The sequence below is a fragment of the Rhyacophila brunnea genome, unplaced genomic scaffold (genome assembly GCF_057557595.1).
Source record: "Rhyacophila brunnea isolate RB1 unplaced genomic scaffold, BYU_Rbru_1.0 scaffold_12, whole genome shotgun sequence".
NCBI lineage: Eukaryota > Metazoa > Arthropoda > Insecta > Trichoptera > Rhyacophilidae > Rhyacophila > Rhyacophila brunnea.
Window position 1 is genome coordinate 11,597,625 of NW_028232774.1, and position 22,558 is coordinate 11,620,182.

General features: G+C 33.3%; 1 protein-coding gene across 1 annotated transcript; it reads right to left on the reverse strand.

Annotated features, from left to right (window-relative positions):
- Positions 1–3,808: 3,808 nt before the first annotated feature.
- On the reverse strand, positions 3,809–7,459 carry SmD1 (small ribonucleoprotein particle protein SmD1). The gene has a single exon (XM_085960751.1). The coding sequence runs from the start codon at positions 7,338–7,340 to the stop codon at positions 6,957–6,959; it is 384 nt and encodes a 127-aa protein (XP_085816877.1). The 5' UTR covers positions 7,341–7,459; the 3' UTR covers positions 3,809–6,956.
- Positions 7,460–22,558: the final 15,099 nt, after the last annotated feature.

A 22,558-nucleotide genomic window follows, 5' to 3' on the forward strand; every position in this document is an offset into this window, starting at 1 on the left:
CAGACAACACCTTCTTTCTTTACTATTATTGCTCCGAGATCTGTAATCGTTTGTTTTTTTATGGAAACAGGTCGACTACCTCATGGAATAACACACTAACTCTAAATTATCAACTTTTCAGGAGAGCAAAAAAACCATTCAAAAAAATGTGTAGCAAAAGCCGTTTATTATGTGCAAATATTATTTAAATTATAATTTATATCTTTAAATAGAGTATCATTTAAGCATACAATCAACTTTTGCAAGACAATAATTAGGGAAATAATACCCTAAATGTGTTTTTCCACGTTAAGTTTTACAACTAAAATATTACATCTAGATTTGGTGTGATTTTTCCCGTTTATATATTTTTAGAGGGTGTATATATCTAAACTTGGTGTGTTTTTCCACGTAATTATTTTTTTTTTCATAAAAAAAGTACCACGTAACTTGAGATGGTGTTTTTTTTCATGCTAATTCTGAAAGATAATCTTAAATATCTCGACTTAGAGAGATTTTTGTTTTGACTTTTACGGGGAATGACATACTATGTGCTCTTAGTGTTTTCTCTCTCGATGATATTTGATTAAACCAAAAATATGTTTAGATATTCTGATGGAATATGAAGAGATTTTTTAATTAAACAATATTTTATCGCAATAAACTGTATTTTAACCATTCAGTCAGTTTAAAGAAATTGTTTTACAGAACATAATATTATAGTAAAATAATTGCAAAGTTACTTAATGAATATTCCACTCAACATAATAATGATTGGTAGTATAAATTAAGAAATGATAGGATAGTTTGTTACCTATATATTTTACGTAAATTACGTTGCAGCATTATAAACGTTATGTAAATTAAACTTTTTTAAAATTAAGTATAGGAAAACTATCATATAATATACAACTGTATTCTTAAAATTAGATTTAAAATATGTAAAAATAGTACTTATAAGACTTCTATACTTCTATGCAGCTACTTATTTCTATCGCACCTCACTTAGCTGTTTGTAGATGCCAAAGGTAACAATTAATAGCCATCCTATCATGAACAGTGAGATTATAGATGGCATATTATTTTCTCTTATAATGAAAGACTCATACTTCACTTTGTGACACAGTTAAAACTTTTGTAAATCAAAACATGCTGTAACAGTTGTAATGTGATTTTCTTTTGCACGATTTATATCACCCTGTTTCATCTCTCTCGAACGTTCTGTAAATAATAAATGTTGCTGATAATCACTTTATTTTTTATTAAATATTTAATTTACTCAATTATTGTTTCCGTTCCTGTTCAAACGAAGAAATACGAGAAAAATATGCCTTTATATTGGCGTTCAGTAGCAATTGGAAATTGATATTATTTTGATCCAAATCATATGCTATATTGGGGAAACATTTTCACCATATTCAAATTCTCATCTTAATATTCTTTTTGGCTATTTTTTCTAACATAGTGGGATTCTTTTCTTATGAAATATATTATTAACATGTTCAATTATACTATTTTTTTTGCTTCCTTGAGTGCATGAGAACGGTTGTTGTACCTGCCTTGACTATACAATAGCAATTCTGACTCTTCATTTTTTTAAAAGCACTCACCACCCACATATTTGAAATTGAAAGTGTTTGTAAAAACATAGTTTTACATACTTTTATTATTTCGTTATTGCATGACAAACCATAAATAAGTGCTTTTAAACGTCTTAAAGAAGCTGGTAGTTTTTGGGTTTTCTTTTGCACTGACTTGTCATATCGTAATATGTAATCCCATTGTTTCTCATGATTGTTAATAATACAAAATGAATCAAAACTAACTTGACGTTCGGATTCACTCATTTTTTGGGCAAATATTTGAATTGGCAAGAATTTTTACATAGTGCTTCCATGGTATTCAAATATTCTTATATACACATATTCTTCACCTGAATTGAATGCTTTTTTGGCTTTCTTCCTTTTACACAAGTCTTAAATTACAGCTCTCTTCTTTTTCTCGATTCTAGTGTGTCAATTTATAGTGAAAATACTTTGTACAGATGCACTAAGTAGGTACAACGTCATGTCTGATGACGTGATGTCTACAAGTGCATTTATGTTTCAAGGTGGCAAAGTACTGACAGAAGTATACTGTTATTTATTATGCTCTAAAATAGAGCGATATATTTCATTATGTGTAAGATCTGCTGGAGATTTCGTAATTTCTTCGATCAAATCATCAATCATTCCCAAATCTCCTCCAAATTTTTGCGTCATAATGGCACACTGGAAGAACAACTAAAACCCGACAATCCAGGATCACTAGGACTATTCGGAGTCTTCAGATGTTCCAATTTTCACCCAAACATGTAATAAACCTTTTGGAATTTTTTTACTACCATATTTATCATAAAAGTATAGTAAAAAGGTCAACACATGTGCAAAAATAGGCAAGTATTACCTTATTTACTTATCACAAGTCGTCATGGAATCAATACAAGAAGAATAATTATTGTAGGTTGTAAATTGGAAACTAATGGTGCAAATATGCATTTATACGATGCTTACTAATGATAGGAAGACGTTATAGTTTATATTACGAAACACAGAATATTATAAACATTGAAAATCCTGTAGGAGCCAATAGTACAGACAGAATATTTAAGGTTGAATCATTTATAATTATAACGTAAAAATGTTTAAGATTTATTTTTTTATTGTTTCCATCCTTTATTTTATTAGTCTCTTGAGCTTATTGTAATATTCGCCGAGATCTAGTTGGCGACATATTAATTAAATGGAATAGTTCATAACTTAAATCCATTAGAATTTAAATTCAAATTCCAATAGTACCTACCATAGGCCAATAGTATTAATAATAATATTAAGCTTAGTCATTTATACACAATAACAAAAATAATTCAATTTTACTGTCACAAAAGCAATTTGTGATAATGAAAGATAAAGCGATTCATTACAAAGGATAATGATTTTTCAATACAGTATTGTTATATGTTGATAAAGGCGAGATTTGAAGGTGAAAGTTGAATTAGTGTCATATTCCATGGTGAAATCATAGTTAAATGATACACTAAAATGATTTGTGTAGGGAGCATGTATATTTTTTCCGAGTAATAACACACCAACTACAAGTGGATTATTATTCCATGTAATTTAAGATTTTACAAAAAATGTTATATAATCATAACTCTACTTACGAGTATTATTTTAAACAGTATTTTGGGTGTTTTTCGAGAAAAAAATTGGCTGGTGTGGTATTTTTTTCTATGCAACAATAGCTCAAAAAACATAAAACACACTATTTCGAATTGGTGTGTTATTACATGAGGCAGTCGAGGTGTTCCTCTCATTTTTTTCAAAAATAGCTGATGATTTTGCACAATGAAGCAAGCTTTCTAAATTATTGTTACAATTTTATTGTCTGAAGCCGTTATGACTACACATTTTATGGAATCCGTTAAGCCTAGTACCCACATACGTTCTTGCTCGATCAAGCATGTTGACTTGGAAGCATGCTCGTCGTTGCGTCCACACAGTCGACCAACTCGACACAAGACACTGTGAGGCCACCATCGCACCGCCACGACTGAGAGCAAGGCCACACGAGCCTTGCCGGTGTCCTCACTCGAACTGCATCGAGCAAGAATTACGAACCTTCAATCTTTTCAATTTGCTCGATGTCGAACAAAAAAAACATTGGGCCAGATGGTACACACGTTGGAATGAATGTAAAACCATCGAGCAAGAACGTGCGTGTGTAATTACTATTAAGCAATCATTGCTGGAAGTTTATGGGGTGTACAGGATTATTAAAAAAACAAATCTTGAATGATTAAGAATTTTTATTATAAAGAACTTATAACATACATGAAGTTATGTACATATTATAAATAGGTACCCAGATGAGCTTACAAGATATTCCATCTCAAACTCAGATTCAGATGCAGCCTAGGCACCGTTTTGAAATACATACTTAAAAATTACTATATAAAGAAATTATTACTCGTTTTATTTATATTAAACTGTAATAAAAATAACTCTCATTAGGCATGACCGTTTTCTAACTGTTTCGAACAGCTTTAATAATAAAAAAAAAAAACAGAAACTCAAAGGACATTTTGATACCAAACAGATTGAAACTGAATTCATGACCATAATCCGTACTGAATTAATATTACTTTAATGGACTATCAATTAATTGGCAGTACTTAATGATTTATTCGAATAGATTAGAAAACAACAAAAATCCTTTAAAACAGGTTTAGTATAATATTAAAGCTTACACAGTTCAGACCAAGATACATAAGAGTCCGATTTCTATAAGCTGGCGTTCACGTCACGCCGTTTGCGGACGGAGAGCACTGCACCATCGCATTCGACTGTTGCAAGTTTTCAATGGGAGGGAAGCAGGGGGAAACCGCACGTCAGCTTATAGAAATCGGAGTCTAAGTACATTCGTGAAAAAATAAACATTGTAAAAAAAAACTGATTACAAACATTTAAATGTTCTGAAATACTTGTCTATGTTATGTATATCGCTCACGATGGCGCTGGTGAGTCCCGGTTCTGACAAATTCACATATTGTTAATACAACCTCCTCTCTGTAGAGACCTATGTGATCCTCTTATGATGGAACATGGTGATGTGTTTATTTATATTCAGCTTAGGTTGGAAAACATTGCTCACATACAGATGCTCTTGGTCTGGACCAGGCATAAGAAAGACCTCGAGTTGAAATATTAGATAGTGTCGTTAGAAACTATTGATGTATTGTATGACAACATCTTTTTGGCTACGTGTTAATACTGTGAACTAACATGCCCCGCCCATTTTTACCCAGAATCCCATTATAAACTAAGAAGCTCCTCCCATTTAGTAGACAGCAGCGCCTAGACGCTTAGCCAAGAAGATGTTGTCGTACAATAATAATTAACAGTATGCAGTTGAAAGTCGAGTTATTAAGCGAATTAGCATTCCAATTTATATACTAGTAAAATCAAGAGTAATTTTGATAATGGTGTGTCAAACGAAAACAGCTATCGAACAATAAACCATTATGTAATATAATTTAGATGATCGTTTGAGAAAGTAGTCATTTTGGTTGAGGTTATGAAAATTATGACCACTCTAGGAATGCTAATCTCACTTAGCGGTGATTGAAAATGACATGATCATCACTGCAGGAAGATAACAGATGCTTTATTTCCAAAAATGACAAAACATTATATTGATCAAAGAACACTTATGGAAACATCATAATATATAAATAAGGTTGCTTTTATGAAATAATAGCGCCTGTACAAGTGCATGGATTTACTGGTACCAATGTGTAAATTAAAAAATTAAACTATAGCGATTATAGCTGTTTACACGCAAAAGTTCTAACTGTCTCACCAATCTCATTCTTCAAGCGTAAGTGAGACACGTTGTCTGGTGCTATTTGATAGGGTGTAAAAATTGGTAAACGTCAAAATGCTCTGCACGTTGTGGTTCTTATTTTTTCCAGCAGGTTTGTCACTAACGTTTTACTGCACAGGCATCACACAAATTCCAACTATCGCGTGAAAATTCAGAAGCCACTGAACTTTTTTGATCCACACATGCAATTTGCATGATAATAAGTGTTTACACATGCATTTTTTTTTATGGCCGTGTTAATATGAACCTGTCAGCAGTAAATCCATGCACGTGTGAACGGTGTTAGGAATAATTCCTGAATTCCTGATTGTATGTAGGGACCAATTAGAAATTTATTCTAAGAATTTTGCGATTGCGAATTCCTGTGTTGTTATACATACCTACACAATCCTGCACATTACTTATGTAGTTTTAAGTAAACATTTGTTTAAAACTCAATGAATGACACACCTGTACACATTCCCATTAAATTAAATGTAGTTTGGACAGTACACATCATACAAATTTGCATGCTATTATTAAAAAAAGATTCCATGAGACATACTTAGCTCCTCGCTTCTTTTGATAAATAATATGAAAAACTGTGTAAATTTGTATACAGTTTATTGGATTTCGGATAGATGTATGATCGTCTGTACTCGACTTTGAAGTTAAACCCGAAAAACTATGGTTTTCACTAAAATCAGTGGTGCAAGAGTTACGATACTGATCAACATTGATAATAAGTAGAAGTAATTAAGCCGACCATTGTCAAATTATCTCAATGCAAGTCAAAATGGGAGCCCATTTAGGTTTCATTGTAGGCATCTAAATTGATTGAATTTTTGGACGAAACACTCGAAAATGGGGGTTCAGAATAAAGGTGAATTACAATCGCCAGTAGCAAACCATTGATAGATTCCATAAGTCACAAGACAGCAATTAAAGTGTCATAAAAACCTCTTTACTCATTCACTGCGGACCGGTTAATTAATATTTAATTACCACATTTAAATAAAATGCTAATTATATCTAATGGCCATCTATGCCGACACGGCAGCCGTGTCGTCAGCGCTGTATGAGTTAATTAAGTGGGTACCTCAAGATCTAACTAAAGGTAGCCCACAAAAGTAGTGGAAAATTACTGTGTAGTAGACTGGAAACTGGGAAAGATTAGAGGGCTAAGAGCCAGGTGGAGGAGGAGGCGTCAAATCCCGGCATAGGATTAAGAGCCGTGAAAGAAAGCATGAATGAAAGTAAAATTATATATTATTACCAGAAATCGATCCAGTTGTTGGCAGTCAACAAAAAAAAAATCAGTACCTATAATGTACTCTAGTTATTATGTTAAGGATTTTAGCTTCATACAAATGTGAAATTATAATGAATATGGTTTTTGACATAGTGTGAAGTATAAAATAATAAAATTACGAGTGTTTTTCTTAGGTACGAGCCCGGCATAACTTTTCTTTAATACCAATAATTACAATGATAAAACCACTGATCTCAAATTAACGGGCACCACCTCACATAGTTCATACACACTTATTGTTTTTCTCTTAAATTTTAATGGACTATCGTCGGCCTCTGCCTCTGCCGCCTCCACGGCTCCCACCGCGGGGTCCTCCACGGCCGCCACGACCTCTTCCACGGGTGCCCCTGGGTCCTCCGCGAGCGGCATCCTTCTTTCTCGACTTCCCTTTTGGATTTACGTCGAGCAGTAAGACCTCGAGTAGAAGACTATCCGGAAGAATGTAGTATCGTATATTATTTCCCCTTATGCTTAGCGTATCTAATTGTACGGGGTCTTTGTTTTTCAGTGTCATCTTTACCGCTTTTAAATGTGTGTTCATAGCAACATCAACGCCGGTGATTGTCCCATGAACTTGGGTGCCGTTTTTCAGCTCGATTGTCACAGTTTCGTGACTTAATTTCATCAAAAAGCGCACCAATTTCATCTTGAAGCTTTTTTAGAAGAGCCCTTTCCTTATTTATTGTATGCTGGAAGAATACTTTGTTAAATTAAAGTTATTGTAGGTTATACGGTTGAAAGACGCACAAGCAACGATATAACCATAGATAGAATATAGATTAAATTTGTCTATGGTCTATGCACAGCATTGCCATAAACTAAAACGACATAATAATGCGAGTTCAAAATATAGCTACTACAAAATTGTTCTTACACATTGACCCAAAGAGTCTTTGTTTTGACCCTATTCTTGTACTAATAAAACATTTCTTTTTGGACACTTCTGTAACACTTTTTACTAGCATTTTTGGTTCAGGTTTTTTTAAAACAAAAACCATAATTAAATATTAATTGTGATTGAAATCTTCCTTCTGTTATTCTGTGATTGAAGATTTCAATTAATTGTTATTTTTTTTTATTTGTCAGAAAATAATAAATCTGACAAACAATGTCATAATAATTAATAGTAATGTAATATATTACGCGACTGGCAGCACCGGATCCAGAGAACTTGAAAAGTCGAGTAAGTTATGGTGGAGTTTACCGAGTTTAAAACACGTCTCCTACGTTCTGGTTTACTTCAACGCAAGATTTAGGTTAATTTAATGGTTACATGTTGTGCAAAACAATATCCTAGTTAGCTGAGCTACGCTTCTATGCTTCAATGAAGGTATGTCAATGCACATTCCACTTAATCATTTTTTTTAGTTATTTCAACCTAGATTTATAGATGGATGTATAATATTATCATGCCCCCTCGTCCTTTGTCAGTTTATTTTTATTCAATTATTAGTAATGCATAATATGTTGTCCTTTTTCTATTCAGACTTATACATAATTCCGTTAATTCATTCAATTAGGGGTGGGGGGTGACAGGGCTCTAGCCTGGGGGCCTGTCTCATGGAGGGCCTGGCGTTGCGAGTCGTCCAGATAAGTGAGATAAACACACATCACAAATTTGTTTTAATAGTAAAAAAAGTCGCCTGCGGTACTATTTCACAGTAATGTTAATATTTTAAAGTATGAGGTGATGCGATGCAATTTTTAATTATGTGTCAACTTTATGATTATTCAAGTGGATTTAAGTAGGTACTAAAAATAATACCTATACGAAATACCCATTATTTTACCGTGAACCATTTGGAAAACGCTACTGTAGGGCAGCATACTGCCTTTAACCTTAGTGATAGGTAAGGGGGCCTGCTTCATTATGTGGGGCCATGATCTGGGGCTTAATGCTAGTGCTAATGCTAATAAGTGCCTATGTCAAATCTATCGACTGTTCAGTACAGGCGTTAGTTTATTTTTCATCAACAATAATTAATATTATTAACTTTTACAATACACATCATGAAACCCTGGTTATTAAAAATATGAATTAATAAGCTCAAGGCGTATAATCAGGCAGTTTTTTTTGGAAATATTGGAATATGAGGAAATCTCAAAATTTGATGGCGTTTCTGGCATTGACAGAAGGAACATTTTAAAGTACTTTCTCATACTTAACCCCAAATGGCCAAAATCTGACATAGGCACTTCTAGCACTAGGCACTGTATTATATAGGTACAATGTATCTAAATTATAGATATAAATCTAAATGCTAAAAATGCGGTTGTATTATAAAAACATTTTAGGGTCTACCATGGTAATTAACTAACCACTCGCACTGAGTTTAACCCCGATTGTCGTTGAACCACTGGTCAGGTTCAGACGATACAGGCGATCTGATCCGATCAGTCAGTCGGATGGTGCGGACACACCTACGCACGACCTGATATCACTTCTGATCTGACTAAATTGACCTGACCTCCTGACCAAGGCAGGCATGCATAGCATGCCGATCGCGGGATAGATTTTGGTCAATTGCACTATGCTCATACGAGTGGAGTCGTGAACATGTAAAAAGCATGTGCATTCAGTTCTAATATAATAATATGTTTAAATTGAGATTTTGAAGAGGAAGCATTAATCATTCCTATTTTTATTTCCTTTATCAGCCTACGTGAAAGTAATTTTAAAATTAACCATGAAGCAGCCTGCGTGACCTCACCAATTCACTTGATTCATATAGCATCACTCACGGCCTGACATAGGATTGAGAGAAAGACAATATCGTCGGTGTTTTGTAAAAAGGGCGAATCAACCATTTTGGCGAAATCGAGATTTTAATGAAAATACAATATGTACACCACTAGCTTTGTTGTGTAAAAATGGCGAATTTGTATCTCCACAGGAAAGTACTTAAAAACGATAATCGACTAAAATTAAATTAATTAAAATTACAAAATAAAAAGCGAATGTGACATATTAGGCCTTTTAAAATATTATATAATAATACCTATTTTAATGACAGTATTCTTTCTAAGCGTTATTATAAACTTGTTAGATATTTATAATCATCTACAGGTAAAAAACAAACAAATGTCAAAAGTTAAAAATCCTCCTCCTGTAAAATAGCATTTTGGTTAATTCGCCCTTTTTACAAAACACCGACGATATGTGAATCCCCACACTTTAAACTGAGGCGTAGTTTCCTCTTACTATTATACAGTAGACTCTTTGCACAGTAGAAAATAGTTTGATGGGGATCTCTGTGACAAAAATGTCTTGCGTGTGTGCCATAGATTTCAATACAATTATTTCAGAAAACATAAATACCAATATAAGTTGTCCGCTGAGTGAGGGCGCCACATGCTAACATTTGACATATCATTCAATACTTTTTATACTGTGATGAGCTTAGTTCTAAATTCGAACACCTGACAATTTATGATGATATATCTATAGTAGGTAATGTCGTTCCCCTCCATTTTCGAAAGTGAAAACACGCTGTCACTTTGTTTCTTCGTATGGATTTTTGTCTGGATTCAGGACTTGGAGATGGACAAATAACACACCGGAATTGTGATCAGAAACGGCGAGGTTTATTTACGTTAATATATTCTGAATGGTTACATTTTTATACAAATTCTTTTCAATTTCATTTTGGCGGATAGCGAGGTTAACACTGCTTACTGCGTTGCTGTCAAAAATGCTTCTCCAGCTAAAACAAACGGCCGCTTACAAGCGGTACAAATGCGGCGTTGCCGTTCGTATTCTTTTTTAACGGCATTCAGACAATGTTGCCGGTCAGATATTTAACATTATTTAATTATTTTCGCAATCAACCCTTACTATTTGTTGATTTGATATCGATTTGCGCCTCTCCAGATTCACAGAGACATGGGCCATTTGGGAATTTAACAGTAGTTATAATGAAATTTTCAGGTTTAGTGGAAGTAATTATAATAAATTATTATTTTTAGTATAAGTTCATTCAAATATAATACAAGTGTTTAGGTTGATGAATTACATTATTACTTACAGCGTATATCTCTATCAGTTTTGATACTGGATAATAGAACACAGCCAACTTAAAGTTGAACATGCCCGGTCACAACTTGCCAAACCCTACTAATATCAGAACGTAAGGCAGAAACAATTTTCACACCTACATCGATGTATCTTTTGGTGACCGAAGTCCAATGTCGCCTATACAGACTACTCACTAAAGTACATTGCAGTAGCCTGTCGCATGAACGCTGTCATGTGCCTATACTGCTCCTATAGAATTTAATACCAAACCCTACTCACACGCATCGGAGAAAAATGAAATGGTAAATATGCCACGGATGTCCGCATGAGATTTTATAACTTTCTTTTTAGACCAAACCAAACCTAACCTACACCAACCTAATATAATATTAGTTTGTGATAATATATAATATAATGCATCAAAATGTAAAAATTTTAAATTAACAATTATTGGATCGAAAAACATCTGCGCAGACAGCAAAAGGTATTTAATATAATTGTCTAAACTGTTTTCGTTAAAAAAAAATTATAAATGCTGCACAATTACCAATGAAATTATATTTTACATTTTTTAAAACTGATATTACGGTTCTGTGCCAAAACGAACATGTTCGCGGTTATGGCCGGACGTAGAGCGCCGGCCATACAAAAATCGGGAACTTATTTGCCTGTCTTTGAAGACAGAATGCCAGTCTTAGGCCTTTGCATTGAATAATTTAAAATTCGGAAGAATACCGGTAATGAGACATTTAGCATATGGCTTATAATAAACTTTCAATATATTCCCAAAAAAAAAAATAAGGTTTATTTTTGCTAAAAAATTCGTGGCCTCTCACTTGCCGCCATACAAAACCTCTCGGCTATAACTATATAACTAAATAGAGTCGAAGATTAGCTATTTTTTGGTTACAAGTCTGTTTACTAGAAGCCATGCGGGAACAGTGGCAATTTTCATTGTCGATTCCGTCAAAATTCATGAATTCAAGAATGATAACCTAACCTAACAAATAATAATCCTGTATTTCGGTTATTTTCAAAATTTGTTTGCCGCTGGCTTCCACTAAATAGAAAAGAACCATTATTTGTATTTTGTATGATCAGTTGTATAACCTCAATAACGTGGAAGAATAATCAGAAGTTAGAACAATACCCACCTAATTATTAACATACAATGAGAATATGTCAAGAGCTTTGGTTAGGTTTTGGAGCTGTACTCTATGAGTTACGTTGAAAAGCAGTCGCCAAAAGCTACATCGATGTAGGCACGAAAATTGCTCTGCCTTGCTTTTAGATAAGTAGGGTTTGGCAAGACGCTGCCTCGTCTTACAGTCCATACATTGCATTTACATATTCCCACGGGCAAAAAGTAGACGGGAGTATTTTATATTTTATTGCGTATGGTCGCTTTCATCGGTAGTGTTTTATTCTTGTAATCAGCCGAACCGTCAAACCTAATGCCTTGATTACACGTAACGAGTACAGTGGCGAGACAGCTAATTGTCACTAGGCCAAGAGAGTGGTGTGGGCGAGAGAGTGTTTATACGTATTTTTCTCCTTTCGACTTTTGTGGCGAGTCAGTTCACTTTCGATCAAAAAGCAGGCTAGTTTTGCATACCGAAACATGGATAGTGAAACGTACATTAAAAATATACTAAGCTGTACATTCCACTGCTGATAGAATAATTGAATGAATTATTGCTTGAAGAAGATAAACGTCTTTGGACAAGACAATGGATTTTAAGGAGACCAGATCGTGGTGCAACATACACTCTTTTTAGTGAATTGGAGTTAGAAGACCCTGATGAATTTAGAGCGCTTCTTAGAATGGATGTAGAACATTTTAATAAATTGTTAAAAAATATTACTCCCATGATACAAAGAGATATGATACTGTCATGAGAGAAGCTATAAGCTATTTGGCATGTTGAAAAGAGTGGCGAGTACGTACCGAGTGTGTGTTTAAACATGCCGAGCAGGCTAGCGAGTCAGTGCTGGTAAGGTGAGGGGTTCGGGTATTATGTTTATACCAACCGAGCACTCGGCCGAGAATACTGTCTCGCCACTGTACTCGTTACGTGTAATCAAGGCATAATTCTCAAACTGGTACATTTTATATCATCGCTAAATAAAACCAAAGATTTTTTGTTTATTAATTTCAGGCAGAATGAAACACCAATATGTTGCTACAAATTATTGGACATAACTCTGTTGACATACAGAAGAGCGGTGACAAATAGTTAATAGATGAATGTGTATGTTCATCACTATAATTTCATATTGAAAATTCAATATAGTTTGTGATTTAAAAGTGAATATTGACAGTCATGTCTGATATATATGACACATCATTATATGGTATGGTCAAAGAACCTAAAGTACCTGTTCTTCATGTAAGGAAATATGATGAACTGATTGACAAAATTGTTCAAACGTTGGTGGGCCAGCCCAACTCAAAAATCATGTTTGAAAATATTCCATTTGTAATTAATATCAACACACCTGCGGTACAATTTGAAATAAATTTCTTAAAAATCACTTTTTGCAAAGGCTCCGATGATGAGTGCAAAAAGAAAATTGTCATCTTCATTCCTGCGGACAAAGCTGACAGGTTATTTCAGAATATTTTGACGACTGACACGCACTTTAAAAAATCTGATGTCAATACGGTGACCCAACCGAGTACGGATGAAAAATATCGTCAACAATTTTTACATAATACAAGACAGAAAAAAAGACCAAAAACAGCACAAAACGTTATCAAAAACGTAAAGGGAACCTGCTTTTTAACTCAAAAGGCACAACAGAATTTGGAATTTGATCTTTCTTTCAATAATAACGGTACTTTCAAACTGATAAATAAAAACCACGGGTCTGAGTCTCAAAGAAAAACCTCGGCCACTCCTATATCCGATGAAAAGACCATTATTCTAGCGCCATTTGAGATAGTAAAAATTACTCCGGATTCCATTCAGAAATGTAAAAATTATAAACTAAATACAAAAAAACCTCAAAATGAGAAAGAACGTTTTCCCTCATTTTCGCAGCCATCAAAAATATGCGACATAGCTCTTGGATCTAAGGGTATTTTAATTTCCTTGAAAGAAAAAGATTGCCGAAAATTGAATTTTGACCCTCAACGAGATAAAAATACTGGCGGTGCAATACCTAAACACAATGTGCAAAATTTTCAGACTGATGATAATTTGCAGTTATACTCACTAAGAAAAGGTTACAAGTGTGTGATTTGCAAAATGTTGCATTTAAAGAAAAATCGATGCATCAATGTGTCTAAACCTAATGCAAGACTTTATCATTGTACTATTTGTAACATCAAGAGTTATAAAAATATTGCCTCCTATAATAAACATATGAAGAAATGTCTACCGCTTGAATGTTATACATGCAAAATAACCGCCAGTAATGTCTCTCAGCTGATGCAGCATTTCAAAGAACCTCCACATGGAAATGATTGTCTACAAATTGTATCTCCGTCTACTATAGAAGGAACAGAAACAAAGGAAGTTCACCCACAAATACAGGAATCTGAAGGTTTTTATAAGGAATACGTCTCAAAACAACCGGATTGTAAGATTTTGGAAAACAATCCTGCAGTACTGTCTGTCAATTATTATGTGGCTTTATTTGAGAAAGTTTTTCCGGACTTACTGATGATTGAATGATTGTGGTAATAGGTAATGTAGTTGGGATGGATGAAATTATGTCGGCACTCTTTTTTGGCCAGAAATTTCTAAATTTGGGGCAGAGGATGTAGATTCCGTACGAACGCTTGGAATCTTTTACCCTACCTGCCGTGACTTTTGTTTAATTAAAAAACATAATTAGAAAAAATATGGATCATCGTCTAGTCTGAGACTATTCGCTATCGTCATTCGTTCATATTTATTTATATTTAAAACATAAAAATTAGGCTGTTAAGATCTGACATAAACAGTCTACACTAAACTTTGTCAGTCATAATATGTATTTGTTTTCATTGAACTGAGACTATAATTTTATTTACAGATGGTGTTGGTTAGTTTTTAAAATTCAATTAAACCCTGCAAAAACCAAACCACAATAGATAAAATAAGATAAAAAAATATTCGTCTATTATATGAGGCGTCTAATTCCAAAAAGGGATAAGTCCACATTTGGTCAAAATCGAGAAAAAAATACGCACGCAGTTTGCCTATATTTATTACATTGAAGAGTTTATCGGCTGAAACAAATTGCCATTTGATTCTAATTTCGATATAGAATACAACGGGGAAAAAAATCACACTTTGAAACAAATAATTGAAGCCAGAAACATAAAAACGTTGTTTCCCGAAAATATTGAATTGTGGACTTGTCGCTTTTTGTAATTAGATACCTCATATATTATGTGTCGCTGAGTTTCAAAACCCGCTATAACACTTTTTCACTATGTTGAGAAAATCAATAAAAACTTTTTGAACTAAAAAGGTTTTTAAATGTTTCGGTAGAGTTATAGCGGGATTTGATAGACACATTGATTTTGTTTCATAAATTACAGTTAATCGTAGCGGCTTTTGAAAGAGGCGATAAAATTTTCATGTAGTGATTTTAATAACGAATCCAACGATATATATATCTTAATTATTTCAAAAAAGTGTTATAGCGGGTTTTGAAACTCAGCGACACATATATTCATCATTCATGGCTTGGATTAGGCAGAGCTTAATGAATTTAAAAAACTAACCAACACCAGCTGTAATTAAATAATATGTATTCTTAAATCAATGTAAATAAATAAGTATGATAAAAAAAAATCTAAAATTATGCCATTAAATCATACATAATTTTGGATATTTTATAGATAGAATAATAATTTTTATTTATTATTAACCAACAATATGTGTAATATGTATTCTTAATCCAATGAAAACAAAATAAGTATGAATGAAAAAATTTGCATAATTTTATCGTACACTAACCAACATCATTTGTGAATAAATTGTAGTCTTGGCTCAATTCAGCACTTTCCATCATAAAAAACGGGCATTTTGAAACCAATTTAAGGCAGGCAATGCGCAAGCTATGCATTCATTGCGATGTGTTCATCTAGCAAGTGAAATAATGCCCAAATGTTTCAATGCCCAAATTATTCATTCATGAAAATATGTAGAAACTCTGCTTTTTTCACTGTTCACTTATTACACTTTTAATCACAATGCACATTCAAAGTGTAAAGTTTGAATTTGCATTTAGGTTATAAAATATTATATAAGTATAAAATTATGTATGTACTACTTACATATTATTATTATTTTCTACGTTAGCTACAAGCTATGTGATATTGTGAAATAAATATTTTTGTGTTGTGTCAAATTCCTTATGTTATTTAATTTATTATTAAGGTTGTATTTACATGCTACATCATTCTGCATGTATTATTCCCACTTGTATTACTTCTTGAAGTATGACGGAAGGGATGGAGTTAGGTGAGCTGCAGATGTATTTATTTTAACGTACTCCTTAGAAAAAAACAGTTGGCACGTCATGAGACCGATACAGCTACTGTGTAGCTACCAGATGTATATAAGACACTTACAAATTGTGCTCTGATGTCTCTTTTTAAACAGGCGTACAAATTAACCTAGTATTTGGAGACCGTATTTAGATATTAATTGACTGATACATTTTGTCATTGATTCTGCAAAAGCAGCTATCTCAATAAATAATTAATTATATTTAATGTCCAAAAAAAAAAATTATCGATTATTAGTTTAATCCAGACCAACCTGTAAAAAAACAACAAATACACATTTCTATAAAAAAAACTGAGGACAAATTATGTATATAATAATCAATGACATTAATATGGACGAAGCATCTGGAAAAAAAAATGACACTCACTTTTTTGTCGGGTCTGCCGAATGGCATAATCTGTTCTAACGCCATTACAATAAAGGTGATATTGCTATAAATTCCCAATGCTTTTTGTCGGGTCTGCCGCATGGTTCGGTTCGAACGGGTTCGCTCAAATGTACATTGATACTAGAAACACTGTTCTAACGCCATTACAATAAAGGTGATATTGCTATAAATTCCAAATGCGTGATATCGCATAATGGATATTGCGTGACGTCTACCTATGCACGTGCGAATGTTGCTATGGGCGAATTTACTTGCTAGCTACTTTACTGAGTGCGTCGTCCATTAATAATGTCATTGATAATAATAAATATTTATTAGTAAATATTTTTTGCCAAATTATAATTTATTATATCTACTAATCTGTGGCGTGTGGTCCATAGATGCTGTAGATGCGGGGCATCCCCATAAATAATTGATAAAATATCAATATTATTAAGCATTTATTGAGTACAGTAGAACCTCGATATAACGGACAAAATATCTGGTTGAATGTGAAAAATTGTTAAAAATATCCAGTTAATGTTATATGTACATGTTTAAATCCAAGTGTCACCACTTGTAAACAATGTTCTGCGCATGATAATCACGTCATACCTCTCGCATTCGAATTCTAGCCATAATGCTGCCCTGCTCGTAGATTGAACGTAGCACTGACGTTTGCAAAGCTGTCTGCTAATTCACACAGCTGCACATAAGTTTAAATTCTCTACTCTAAGTGAATGGATGCATTTATTACTCCATTCAATAAGTTTAAAATGGTTAGAAGTAGATGAAGGTGACCCTGGGTAACACATGACTGAAAGTGAAATAGCAGATGAAGTTATGGGGCCTTAATTGTGACGTAACCTCAATACACGCATCGAGGCTAGCCACTCAAGCACACGGCTCACCATAGATATTATTATGCTGAAACACCTATTCGTGTATGGGGACAATGAATAACACCAGTATTTGAGTAGCGTTAATTTCTCGAATGCTATATGACGTCATGTCGACCGGGCGACTTCAACTCGCAAGTTACAACATAAGGCCCATGATCTTGGAAAAGGAGGCTGAAGGTGAAGATGGCAAGGAAGAAGGAACAACACGCTCAAAAACAAAGTTATCAGTGATAAGATCGCATCTCGACGGTTTAATAACATTAATTGTCGACTATTTGTCAGATAATGAAATTCAACTATATTATGTACATCATTTTCGTATTTTAGAGAGTTGTTTTTAAAAAAACAGTAGACTTCAAAAGCGCAAACAAAACTTGATTCTTATTTCAAAGCAGGTTTACCTAAAGCAAGTGGGTTGACTTCAAACATTAACGTCACTCCACAACGGGTATGTCTGGATATATCATCCGAAGATGAATAAACAGGATTTTGTTTGTGTTTTTATATACCAGATTTTCGGCTCTAACGGACACCCCCTCACCTGCATTAGTCCGTTATATCGAGGTACTACTGTAATTACATAAGTAGTAAATTTTATTAAGTTCGTTAGGTCCTATATTATATTATATTGATAGTTATTATAGACATTCTACTTTATGAATATAAAATGTTAATAATCAGTAATAATTTTCATCAGTTGCTCGCCATAAAGTATTCAATTTGTGACAATAGTTGGTGAATATGTTTTTTTCAAACAACATCCCTACAAGAAAAAATCACCGCACGCAATTTCTACTTATAATATTTAATTATGATGTCGATGTTTTGATTAATATAAGAAAAATGTACCAATTTTAACCTTTCTATGCCTCAGTATCTGACAGGCCGCAGATTTTAAACGATACATGTTGAATATAGAGCGAAGCTCTTTCTACAATCGTAGTAATACTGATAATTTTTGGTTTAGTATTTCATAATTATTCAAACAGATGTCAGTATGTGTTTAATTTTCCAGATTATGCTAATCAATCGACAGTGGCTAGTAATTTGAGTATAAAGTCAGACGAGATAACTCGCGAAATTTGTATGTGCGGCCTGTCGATCAAATGCTATGCGTCTTCCATAAGAACAATAATAAATGTAGATACTGAGGATTGAATGAGTATCGGTGATGTATAATTTAAAAAATAGTCAAGTTCCCTTTTTACATAACCATATACCTATATAATATTATGTAACTGTTTTGGATGAAAAGTTTTAAGCATTTTATTCCCCAGATTGGATTACTCTCCATGATCTCCCGTGTATACAGGGTGTTCTCATTATCCGAGTATTAATTTTCTTAGTCTCCGCAGTTACAAATTTGCAGGAAAATGGAAAAAAAAAATCTATAAAAAACAGAAAAAATTCAAGCGTCAACTGTCACTTTCAATCCCACACTCCTATGCTATTTCTGTCTTGTGCACGTCTTATTAAACCCATTTACTAAATAATTTTGGTCCCCGTTTTAAGAGGATATATTATATTACATGGATGCCCCATAATGAATTACATATTTGAGAATAAGAACTCGTTTACAGCATGTTGAAATCAGTTATGCAGAAATTAACAATTTTATATTATATTTAACTTTCAAGTAAATTTACTCAACTTGATGCACTTGTACTCGTTCAATCCTTCAGTAGCCACATAATTTCTATCTTATGATTCTAGTTTTCTTTAATAACAAATACCACAAAATGGAAAAAAGATTTTTCTTTTTTGTGTGCTGTATTGTATTTGAATGTGCCTTTCTATTGTTTCTCAATTGTGTGTTGAAAATTGTATCTTTCCAAATATGTAGAAGTAATAAAAATCATCTACAATTTAAAATGTTCGTCTTATTTTTTAATAGTTAATGCATTGGAATTTCTGCACCGAAATTTAATTTACTTTTATCAGTCTGAAAAAAAAAAACTACATGATTCGCTATTACAGGTAAGAGGAGAATTTATCACCAGTATTGTCAAAAGGGTTGTTTTTGAACCTTTGACGTGAGGGTGAGTCTGACGACTGGTGGATGGTTACTTGGGCAGGAACAGGTAGGGTATAGACTTACTGGTTAACGTTGGTAGTTAGCAAGACATCAGCTAATGGCTATGACACACGGGGGTTAAGAGAAGATTTCGCTTCGACTCTTCTCTTGAGCTGTCTGTTGACTACCGCGGCGCCAAAGAATTTGGACTCTGGATAGGAGTTCCGTATAAGGAATTTTCAAAGCTGTTTGATTTCTAAATCAATTTGATGTGTGGTTGTGTTGGTAATAAGTTAATTATTTTCATTTCTGTCGCTGCCATAAAAATAAAATGGCGACTTGGTATGTATTGGTCTAATGGTCAATGTATTGCTTTTGGCTGCCTACATAAAATTGATGTGGGAGGATCAGAGGACGGTTCTGAAAATTGGTAAATAAATGTCATATAAGTGTGAAGTTATCTTTAATGAAGCCTCTTGTGGCAAACTTAATTAGTAGCTGTTTTGCTTCAATTTTGGCTTCATTTCTATAGATTTTTTGACATAATAAGGCAACGTATCAGCTGCTCGGCCATCGTAGGCGTATGTCAATTATATATATATATATTTACTGCTGGTAGGTGTATGTATGGTGGTACCTTGCAGGCATTTATATGTTTAAAATAATTGATTTACCCCCCGTTTCCTGTTTAAAGCGGGACGACCAAAGACGTCATTTTTGTATGATCGGCGTTCCATTCACGTCTTAAGACGTCATTGGCAGCTATCCAGTTAATAAAAACATATTTTTATAATCAAATTAGTGTTTATGAAGTAGAGCTACATTATAACGGTTTGAAGACAAAGTATTTTGATAACTTTGTTTTGCAACCATATTATATTTAGTTGACCAAATTGTGGGATTGTTGGGAGGGTGAGTAGTGAAACACGTGTAAACACTTTTAATATCAGTTTATTTGAGTTAATTATAATATACAGATGTTAATTTATGAATGATCACAATGCAACGTAGGATAACTTGTGACTGTGTTGTTGACAGTGCCGAGGCCTGCCACGGACTTAACGAGTCGGTGACACTACATTTACAAGAACAGTGTAGGTAATCAAAATTGTTATTTACAAAATAAACAGACGATGGTTTGGTGTTTGAATTGCATAAGATAATAAAAAACTAAGAATAAAATTTAAAGCCACAATTTCTTATGAATAGTGGATGTTGCAAAGATGCAAAAAATCCCCAATTAAAAAAATTAAAACTATAATACATTTAAATAAAAGAAAAAAAAAATATTTTACACCTTATTTTTTAAGGAAAGAAGAGCGTTTTCTTTGATATTATATTGTATTTGAAATTGAATTCGTTGATGAAAATTTCTATTTATATATTGGAAATATACTATAAGGTGAAGCATACTGCTATTAAAATCATTCGAATGGGTAGACAATTGACGCATTCATATTCTTTGGAAAAAAGCAAACATCATAATATTATTATGAACACGGCATTTTTTCTTAATATGTATTGCAGTGGTGAGGTCATACTATAATTTTGATCAATGTACGAGATAAAAAAGGTATAGGATCTTGTATTTATGACCAATAATAATTGTGTGTTACTTTCTGGATGAAGGGTGAAATTATGACATTGATGCAAATATACAATGAAGGGAAGACATTAATTGACCTCAATTATTAATCCAGTTTATCTAATTAAGCCGTCTGAACGTGCACCTAAAAATGGCTACATAGTTCAACTAATGATGAATTGTAGCCTAACTGGACATATCAAGTTAAGGGCATGCCAAAGACTGAGGTACTAAAAATGGTCCACGTTGAGTGATGTCAGTCGGAGTGCACCAGGAGATGTGAAGAGCGCCGCAAGAGCCCTTCTCAACACTGAAGACTGGAAAGGTACCGCAGAGTATCGCGGCGGCTGGAGGAGGAAGTCTCAATGCTGAAAGCAAAAATTTAAAAAAATACTTAAGATTTCAAAGATTTTTGCTAATGTTGTGACTTACAAATTTTCATGATTTATATTAGCTATCTTACTCAATTAGAGCAATTGAATAATCATATTCTAGACAAACTAGGCCAGTAATTATTGCCAGTGCAAGTATTGTTAATGATTTATTGAGCCATTTATTACAAATTCAAGTAGAAAAACGTATCTCCCAACAAATAGTTAAAAACTACCTAAAAGATAACAAAAATATCGTTATATTTGGCGGAAAATCCAGAATATAAGGGTTATTGGTTGACCAAATCCAAATGCAAATTCTGTAGTGTAAGTTTTTCTCCAGAAACACAATACATTCTAAAGATAAAAAAAAAATCTAAAAATAGCAATGCATAGGAGAACGAAGGCGTTAAAGCTGTCACTGTGATGTGGCCATATCACAGCGCATGCGTGTTAAGACAATTTGGTATATAATTACAGCGGTTCGATGCAAGTCGCTTTACCCGTGCGCCAATCTTTTTAACATGTAAATTTTGAAAAAACTATAGTACACAACAGAACATTCATGTTTTGGCTTATTTGGCGTAATATTGTATAATTTAATATTACATATTTTTCGCAGAATCATTCAATTGGCAACACTCAGAGAGGGGTGCAAGATTAGTAAATGTGCTCCCTAAAGACATAGAGATTTTCAGTGATGAACTTTGCAATTTGTTTTTGAAACTTTATTTTTCTGTTATTATTATTATTATATTCTATATTCTCTTCTTCTCTCTTGTGAGGGTAATATTTGTTATAATGTAAATTTCATGTTGTGTACGTCTTTAATTTAGATTTGTTATGTCCACAATATTTTGTATTCTTAAATAAATAATTACAAGATAGAAAGAACTTTTTATATACAACGTTTTAAAATTCCGTTGAACCATATAAACTTGACTTGACTAGCTTAAACGATCAAAAAAATTTGTACTTGACATGTCATATTGATTTCCATAGTAACGCACGTATATATTAATAATTTAGTTGCTAGGACCCCAGACCCCTAGCAACCGATAATGGTGTCGAAATAACTTTTCATACAAAACAGAATTAAC

Coding starts and splice junctions, on each gene's coding strand:
- SmD1 (XM_085960751.1), bottom strand. CDS start 7,340: ATGAAATTGGTGCGCTTTTTGATGAAATTAAGTCACGAAACTGTGACA.